The following is a 10,333-nucleotide window of genomic DNA, read 5'->3' on the forward strand; positions in this document are numbered from 1 at the left end:
AGAGTTTACCTAATACGAGTAAAATGTCTTTCATTATAACCTTTTTTGAGCAGACGGGGAACAAATATAAGGGTTCATGTTTGTTAAGAGATATAACTACCATTTTTAAAGATAGAGCGTTTTACTTACTGGAGCCCGTTATGCGATTTCATTGGCTGGAAAAATAGAAACTACAATAAATACTTTATTTATAAGCAATGTAGCCAACAGTTTAACAAGGAATCTTGTTAAATGTATATAGGCAAAGCCCGACAGACACTAAACGTGTGACACACAACATACAAAAGTTCACGGAACTTTAATGAACGGCCTTTCGGAAATTGCGAAAACAAATTATGAACGCAACATCTTCGGATATGTTCGGATAGCGAATCATCGCGTATATTTATAAAAGCGTAATATTGATTGTTTTGTGACAGCAGGCCACGCATTATTTAAATAACATGTTGAAAACATTTAATTTATGATGTGCTAAATGTATTGTTGTCATATTGGTGTAAATATATGTAATGAATTGCGCGATTGATGTCATAAGCGGGGATATGATCGCAGTTGGGATGATTTAAGTACGCGTGGAGTCTTTCCCAACTGCGTTCATACCCATATAAGGAAATCACGAAATGTATTACTTAGTTTTGTCACTTTGTGACTTTTGATTTTTCACTCAAAAACGTGTGGGAATGTGTTTGCAATTAATACTTATGAACATACTCAGAAATGTAAACTTTTCGGTATAAAAAATGTTCATGATAGTAGAATATCTAAATTCATGTATTGCTTGTTAAGCATACACATAGTAAAATATTCGTCGCATAATAAACTTGTGGGAGTATAAATATATATTCACTCATTCATAACAACTGACGACCATATTTATAGTGCGTCATCATGTCACTTTCACTGATATTTGAGAAAAAAACAAACAACTAAAACAAACAAACAACTCTTTGAAATTTAAAGTACTTTGTTTGATAATTATGACAGTGGCTCTACTGGAAAGTATGTATCGGCACCTGAGTGCAATAACTCAATAGCTGCATATATATAGAAGCAGATATTGAGTTCTTGCACTAAGGTGACGGTATATTGTATGTAGAAAACAATTAAAATGAATGTCATTTACAAATTAATGATATGCAATCTTGTTTAAGCTCATATTAGTTTACATGTAACAAATTATTCAATCAATGATCGTATACATTACTTATATATATAAACAAAGTTTGAGCTCCTTGTGTGGAGCGAGTCGAGTCATGACCCCAAAGGCACGGCCCCTGGAAAGGAGGTCAAGGTCACAAACAACAATACCAAGAAGGTATGTCCAATGTTTCGCTAATATAATTCATTTTCAACAAGCAATGGAGTAGTTTATTTAGTGTTGGAACATTATTTAATATTCGCAAAATTAATTGGTTACTCGAATACTCGTTGCTATACATCATAATAAAAATGTAACACATGTTCAACCTTAATTAAAAAAAACTTAACCCAAGATAGCTTTCAGCAACTTCTACGCTAAAGATGCAGTAGTTTATTTTGAAAAACACACGAGCCTTCGCAATTTAGTACACTCCCTGAACCCTTTGCACTCCTTCATTAAAACACTGATGTAAACAACAAATACGTCTTATACGCCCAATTACAAACTGTTTTTAAACGCCTTAGTATACATATTTTATACAATTATAGGCAAAACGAAACTATGTTATAAAAACGTGAATATTAATACAAGGATTGTACTGTTGCGGATATATATATATATTTTATATGAATTCTTGTTTTGGCATTATATTCATAATCTATCTGATATGTGTAAACATACGCAATCATATCGTATCGATGCACTTCAAAACATGCGCATTTTAAAACAGGATGGAAAAAAGGGAGGTGTTAGACGATACCAATGTTGTAACATAATTGCGCTTTCTCCTTTACATGTACGTCCCTATATTCGAAGTTCACTTTTTTAAATTTGAATGCGACTTATAACCGGCATTATCGTTTTTAACATTTGGAAAATCGATCCGTTTCGAATAATATGTTTCTTATACAAATTACATAAAAGTTGAAGAATAATGCATTTCTTAAATCATTTGAATAGTTGCAGTTTAAACAGGGACATTTTTGTGTCACCAGCAAAAGAAACGAGGAACAAATATTTTCTGTACATTAATATAGTCACGACGGGCAATTATTGGAGGCACAACATTTTGTTATGTTTTGAAAAAGCCAATGGTCTCTTATCTAGTTTTTTAATGTTTTGTGCGAGTAAAGTAAGATAATCGGGGATTGCAGTTCCACATAGGATTAACTGTGTTGTGTTAAATGTAAAAGTCCTACATGTAGTTTCACATAGGATATCATGTGTTGTTTTAAATATAAAAAGAGTTTTCTTTTTAAATCTGATTGTCAGAACTTGTCAGAACGAGTCAATCCAATAAGGAATTACATTTCCCTCTGAGTCAAATGAAAAGAATAAGAGACCACAATCAACCTATCATTCATTGGTACAACACCAGAAAACACGTTGGACCATTTCATTACAAAGTGGTGTGGCTCCGATGACTGCCCGCCAAAGGCGGTATAGATTAAAATCATTTACATGATTTATATGTAATGGTTGACGCTTTAACAATAGACCAAAAAGCTCGCGGTTGAAATCGCAATGCACCACATACACCTGAAGCTTTCCCTCTTTAGACAGTTCGAGTCATAATCAGTATAGTGATAAAAAAGCTTGATTTAAACGGTATATCTCTCTTAACGGGTTGTAAATCCTGTTTGTGTTGTTATATTAAGTACAAATTTACTGAAAACGTAGCTTTAACAATTTATCTTATATCTCGACATATAAACTGCAATATTTCGTTACGATTAACTCAAACGAAGCTCTTTGAAGTTACAAAAACACACTTTTCTACTTTTGATCATTGATCGTTTAATTCTGTTCAAACATACTTTAAAGGTGAACTCTTATTTAACAATTCCATGAATCAATAAATTGGAATGTAGATAAAAGTATTCATCTAAACAACAGTTTCTGTTTTTTATCGATTTGCTTTTGAATAAGGTTTCCATTTTGAAGTAACAAACCTTCTACGAACAAAATGCCAATTAAGGTGAATTAGATTTGTATACGAAAATGTAGTAAATTTTGAATTAAATTTCATTCATAAGCACATTAATTGCTAAAAGTTCAATCAGGATTTTCAGTAGTTTTTAATACATTAAATCATGTATGGTTGTATTTAATGAAATAGGAAAATAATCTGATATTTCTTTTAATACCGCTTATATATCATTTTATACCAACATTCATCAAACCGAAATCAAACATCTAATAACTTGAGATGATGAGTAAACCAGTCTTGGAATTTGGACAATGTTTGTTTACTTCCCGGAGAAGAACAGAAGCCAAACTAAAATATTATAGTATTTTCAAACTTATATCAGGACTCAGAGTATTGTGTTTTGATATACACTTTCTGTGGAATACGAAGTTAGTTCCTTGCAAAGTATCCCATGGTTCCATAATTCCCTTTGTTTGGTAATTGTTGTCCACAGAGATATGGTCGACGTCGCTGTTTCCATCAGTAACATACATTGACCGAAATGTGAAAAACGGAAATTTGTTTAAGTCACGGGTAAATGTACTGTCAGTAATTTGTAGTTTCGTTTCTCGCTCCGTTGTTACAATGTCCATTTCAACAACGCCGCCATCTTTGTAAAATATGACCAAATGCAGTGATATAGGGTCAATGTCTACGTGGACAATGGAAGCGAATGGTCTTTGTTGGCTGGGGTCAGTTTGTCCAACAATAAATGATGAACCAAACGGTATCCAGTCTAACCCGTGAGGAGTTAGAGTCAACAGACGTATGTTTCCATCTTGGTACATGACAAATACTTGCGACCAGCTCTCAGGCATCCACAGCACGCGACGTACCACACGGAAGTAGTCCGCGTCGTGAAATGTCTCTCCTGTATGTGTAAGAGAAATGGTCATTGTTTCGTTCATCCTCCACCATAAGTCAACATCAACAGTCTCTATAATTGTGTTTGCATCCGTGTATATTGTTGTACTAGTATCTTCCTTTTGTCTACTTCGCTTCATAGAAAGTTCTTCGATTTGGAAAGTGTCGGTGTTGGTCTCATTCGTGTAAAATTTAATCTTTATTAAGTTCCCAGTGCCTTCACGGAAGCTGAACTTTGGTGTTTGAAAAACTAATGCATCTAAGTAATTTGTAAATGATTTAGACTGACCCCCAATCCATTGATCGTAGCGGTTGAAATACTCAAATGTCACTGTCATGGTTCCATTGAACCTCAAATTCTTAAAGACTGTCAGTGACCCTATCTCCGAATCCATTGAACCAGCCGCCTGTCCAGGTAAGCTAAAATTTATATCATAATCCCCAATTATACCAAAGTCATCGCGTTTAAAGCCGAGTCCTTGATGGATACTAATAGAAAGTGATGTAGTTCTGTCTTTGAATGTTCTGCCTTTAGAAAGGTCAACACCGAAAAATTGAAAGTAAGGCCCATTCGTTTTACAGCCCGACCAATCGGCGTCTCGATTGTTCACAAAAGTTGTATATCTCGGAGAGCTTGCTGTAACAACAAATTTCTTTGCCGACTCATGAATGACGGGTACATTAACGTTGTCAACCTCAGCGCATGTCGTCTTGTAGCTTTTCTGAAACGCTGTTGCTAGGCTGGAATTTGTAGACAATCGTACATCATCAAAGAACCTGACGTCATTGAAACAGAATACATCACACGAGCGTAAACTTTTAGGCTGAATAGTATCCATGTTAATATTGACAGCATCAATCTCTACACCATACGGATCGCTTTGTAGCAAAATTACTTTTAACAGATGTTTCCCTTGCGTTATTTTGTAATCTGCAAATGGACCAAGAGGAGATCTAAACAGACTCCATCCACGTCCGCCTTCCATTAAAGTCACTGTTTCGATGACTGCTAAATTCATATCGTCAATCTGTACACGAACCTTATCACTTGGTCCATCGTTGGAATATATGACACTTGACAGGCGAATATCCGTTGTTGCCATCATGCATATTTCGAAGTGAATTTCTTCTCCTTGTTTCAATAGGACTGATTTATTTCCTGAAGCAGTGACTCTTGTTATAACCGGAGCAGATCCTATTGACATGTCCTCTGCCTCAATTGTATAATCCTCCGCATAAATAATTACGAAAGTCCAGATAAACACCACATATACATATGACAATTGTCGTTTCCTATCCATTGTTTTAAGTATGGGACAATCAGTAATTTAATTAAGGACTGGATTTACACTGTAACTAAATTACGTAAGGTTTGTGCTGTTCAAAAATTACATAGTAACGGTATGAAAAGATAATTCATTCTAGCTTAAAATCAAAATTAAGGTCCTTTCGCAATAACAACAAGTGCTTAACTATTTATTTACTGTTATTTTTGTTTTTGTTTGTTTCGGCCACACCAAATTAATGTTTCGTTCCGCGGATTTCTCGCACATATTTTTTGAACATGTAAAAAATAGAAAAAAATTGTGCGACTGCACCTTAATTCTTTTTTGTGGTAATAAAAATTTAAAGGCTGAAAATAATCAACTCTTTATTTTTCCTGCGCAAGAGCAAGTGCTTTTGTAAAGGGAAGTAACCGATGTCAGGCGTTTTATACTGAATATCGATCGGTTTAGCATTGCATTCAATGAATTCGATTAAAATGGCGTCTTTTGGTATAAACACTGTGGCTCGAATTTTGGAAATTTAATCTTATTCTTTATAATAAATCTGTTGTGACCATACTCGAAGTCATTGTTCATCATGTCATACACTAACAAATCAATAATTGAATCATGATTTGACTTTATGACATCGATGCTGAGGAAGACAGCTAAACTTAACAGGAACATGTTTCATTGTTTGGTCCAAATTGATGTTTCAAAGTCATTTTTTACCAAATTCTGATAAAACAACAGTTTGGAACAAATATCTTTTCACAAATAGCGATATTAACACTGCTCCGGATAGAAGAAAAGTAGATAAGCCTAACCTAAGTATATTACCATAAGTTCTGTTTTCTTTTACAGCATAATCTGGGATCATAAAAAACAACTCACTGACCATAAAATTACTCTGAACATACATTTGCACTCCATTTTGATCAGCACATATCATTGCATTTACTGTGATATTCAGAACAAAATAATGTCAATAAATTAAAACGTAAATGGAGTCTGAAGTTTGAAGCTGCCTGTGTAAAACATCATTTTAGCATCCGAAATAGAGCCTTATAAATGTCTAAATACAGTTGCAAATGGTGTCAAAAAGTAATTTCAAATCTTTTCCTAAAAGCAGGGTTATTTTTTATTATAAATGTTCGTTAAACTTAAAATGTGTTTTATATATGCTAGAAATTTAGTTTATAAATAAAAAGGGTTTACTAAAAACGGAAGAATAAATAGTATGTAGTCGAACATTTTCCATTGCCCAGCAGAGGTTCAGTTCATGATTGCATTCAAATGGGTTAAAGGGCAATTATATTGAACAATCCTTTTTATTTATATTGATTATAGGAAAAAAAACATTGTTTGCTCTTCGCTCGCTTCGGCCATTATGAAAACTGACAAAATTGTATTTTTATATATTTTTTTTCGTTTGCTCGATCCAATATTTTTAATATCCGATGAACAAAACATTATTTTGGTATGGCCTTAATGTCGATAACTGTATTTGCAATCAGTCACTTGAACCTCAAACGGAATAAATCTTGTCGATTCAAAAAATGTTTTACAATTTCTTTGAAAAGGTGTGCCTTAAAAGGATGTGTGTGTGTGTTTTTTTGTTTTGTTTTTTTGTTATAAATAACATTGTTCATTTAAATCCACTAAACGGAGTTACGTAAACTGTTGCATTATTGATAATCACAAATGGTAATAATCACAAATGGTAATAAACAGAAGTCATTCGAGCTCACTTATTAGTGTGATAAATTCACTGACTTTAGGGATAGTGAAAACAGTTTTTATATTTTTATACTAAAAATCAAAACTCCTGTTTGTTTTAATTCAATCTTATTTGTGGTAGCAGGAAAATATGCCATTTAGAAAAAACCTGTTTCTTCGTAATCAAAACAAATAAAACATTCTCTTAAATTGAATAGTTCTTTTGGGCGGGACGTAATAGATTGATTGATTACATGTGTTTCCGACCATGCCCAAAGGGTATAAAATGGGACCATAGTTGAAACATTATATATATATATAAATAATTAAATATCCTCTGTCGATGATCAAATAAAATTTAACATATTCGCATCGATGCTAAATGTTTTGCGTTGTTACCTAAGTAAACGGAATGTTTTGGTGTTGTCTAGCTGTCAATGTTTCGAGTATGGATGCATCAAACTGTTTCCAACTTGCCATATTACCGTCATGGACATGTTATGTTGTGTTTATGTACATAATGTCATTCTTTTGAAGAGTATATAGTTTTATTCTCCGTAGAGGTTACTTGAGAAACTGAGGATGTTCTTCAAATTGCCATCTGTAATCGCATTAGGCATTGTTAAAGATGGTTTGGTTCAAAAGTTGTTCTCGCATAAACATAAACAGTTGTATGATACATGTTCGGATGACACTTGGTGATAAGCATTATGTTATTGAAATCTGTGTAAATTTCATAAACATAAAAATTCCACCATCCCTGGCCGATTCTGACAACTTTTGATGAATTGCCTACATGTAGTGAGTATTTGATATTAAATGCGTCATTAAATTAACCGAAGAAATGGAAGTGCGTGTGCGTGTGTGTGTGTGTGTGTGTGTGTGTGTGTGTGCGTGTGTGCGTGCATGCGTGTGTTTCAAAATGTCAACATTTTTGACAGTGCTCGTGGATTTCTTTTGTTTCTTAAATGGTTATGACATTTTATTTCATTTTTCGGTGAAATATCATGTCTTTTATTGTTTAATAAATGCACAATGTTTGGTTAACTGTTTTTGTTATAACGTCGCATAAATAGCAGACGAGGTTCTGTTTTCACGCGAGTTTCCACTTAACCAACAACAATGAAACTGGCTTTTTTCATAATGTTTTGCCCAACAGAAACATGTAGCTCATTTATTGTATATTGAATTGACGTAGTATAACAATTCGTTTCACTTGTGATATCAAAAGGTTTTCGCGAAAAGAGTTCTGTGATTAATTGGTGAATCAAATGTTTCTTAAACCGAAACTAAACATTTATCGACTAAACGACTTACGTATCTCGTTAAAACAATTTATTATCTCGTTTAAACGACTGGCGTAAATCGTTAAAACGACTTACGCATGCTGTTCAAATGACATAATGGCTTATCGGAATCGCCTCATATTTTTAATCGAAATAGCGACATTGTATATATGTCTGAAATGATGTTATAAGGCGATTATGGCTGGCCAAGTATGTCATTCAATGTCAATATACGTAAACCATTCAACCGAGATTCAAAGTCGTTTAAACGAGAAACTAAGTCATTTTTTCGAGATAGGTCGTTTTTACGAGTTTCTTAGTCGTTTAAACGAGATAACTTAATAGTTTCAACGAGATAAAAGTATGAATACAACCTCTATGCCACCAAAGCTTCCTTTGTAGTCATCACTGTTGAGGCATATGCTAATGAATAGCTAGAACATATTAGGTAAAGTCGCAAACTTTTAGAAGGGCGCTCAGGCGAATGGCGAAGCGATCGATTCACTTAAGGATTGATCAACAAAAATCAACAAGATTATTTGTAAAAATTGCTTCGTTAGCCGCAATCCGTCCAATAACATGTTAATCTCCAAAGTTCTGATACCAAACTAAGATGTCGATCGGCACATACTGGACGCATAAATCCGCCATATTTCTGCCATGACATTTTTCTCACTTAATGTTTGCATGCAACCAAATTACGTCCTCCCCTTGATTCACATGGGGAACTATACAATGGAGAACTACAAGATTTAAATTATCAGGTTTAATATTTGATGTAGATCTTAGTTAAAGGATATAATTATATTTTACATGCACAGTTGAAGATGTGAAGAAATGTTGGAAAAAAGAAAGTTAACTTCAGTTGAAAAGACTATTGTTGGTAAGTCAGTGTTACATCCCTTTTTACACACCTATTTATGCCATTGCAAAACCCTTGTACATGTGTGTTTAACAAAATTACAAATCTTTGTTTAAGATTTAGTTTAAGAAGGACATCACACGATTAAACGTTCGGTTTGAGTAAAAGACTATAAAGAAGAGGGTCCAAAAATGTTGTAGAATATTATAATAGTTCTTGGATTTAATCATTTGTTAAAAGTCAAGAATGTGCTATATATATATATACTGGTAACCTCTTTGTTGATGTATGTTAAGTGCTTTATTCTTGTTTGCTGAATGTTTAATTAAGAAATTTAGAAAAAAAATATTGATGTATTTAGTAGTCATGTTGATAAGTTGTCAACTGATACAGTTGAAGTCTGATACAGTAAAAGATGTACTTGATACAGTAGAATATGTACTTGTTACAGTAGAAGATGTACTTGATACAGTAGAAGATGTACTTGATACAGTAGAAGATGTACTTGATACACCATTGTTGAATAATCATGATATACAGATAAGGAACAAGAAAAAGGTTGATGCATAGCATCAAGTCGGCGGAATGAAAATAGAACAAAAACGTGCATGCATATAACCAAAAATGGTTATTATTTCAATGATAATATTTTGTTTTATGTTGGGAGTACATATGCTCGAAGGACATTATGGTTAATAATATTGTTACAATAGCTTAAGCCCGGAATTATAAATATTCTGTTTTTTCCCCAAGCTAATCCTCCGGTTAAAACTAAATTATAACATAAATATACATACGTTTCTTCGGATGAAATAGAGTCAAAGGTCTAATACATAAATTTCAATAGGATGAAATTCACCTTTTATTTGTACCGGCATGTTATGTGAATTCCTTGCTTTATATTTTGTATAAGTTTTTGTAACACATTTCACTCATATGAGTATATAGAACGGGGATAAAAATACTATACATCAAAGGGGAACTATCTGGAGTTCATTCTTTCGAATGACATTTTCAAAACAAAAAATTAAGCTCAAGGTTAATTTTTCAAAACTCGGCATTTTTGCTGTCACCAAGGGAGATTACTGCGTAGGAGGTTTACAAACATAAAGGATATTTTAATAGTACCGTGTAACCTTCATATATTTTGATATCAATCGGAACACCTCGGCCTGTTTCTATCTCGGAGATGGCCGAGTTGTTATGATTGAGTTGGTATTCAAAATG

The 10,333-nt window shown here is 33.4% G+C and overlaps 1 protein-coding gene across 1 annotated transcript; it reads right to left on the bottom strand.

Moving 5' to 3' along the window:
- Positions 1-2,978: 2,978 nt before the first annotated feature.
- On the bottom strand, positions 2,979-5,417 carry LOC128209754 (uncharacterized). Its single transcript, XM_052913942.1, has one exon. It carries the CDS (start codon positions 5,273-5,275, stop codon positions 3,428-3,430), a length of 1,848 nt encoding a protein of 615 aa, XP_052769902.1. The 5' UTR covers positions 5,276-5,417; the 3' UTR covers positions 2,979-3,427.
- Positions 5,418-10,333: the final 4,916 nt, after the last annotated feature.

Source organism: Mya arenaria, chromosome 11 (genome assembly GCF_026914265.1).
Source record: "Mya arenaria isolate MELC-2E11 chromosome 11, ASM2691426v1".
Lineage (NCBI taxonomy): Eukaryota > Metazoa > Mollusca > Bivalvia > Myida > Myidae > Mya > Mya arenaria.

What these genes read in the sequence shown, in the direction of transcription:
- LOC128209754 (XM_052913942.1), bottom strand. Translation starts at nt 5,275, where the DNA reads ATGGATAGGAAACGACAATTGTCATATGTATATGTGGTGTTTATCTGG.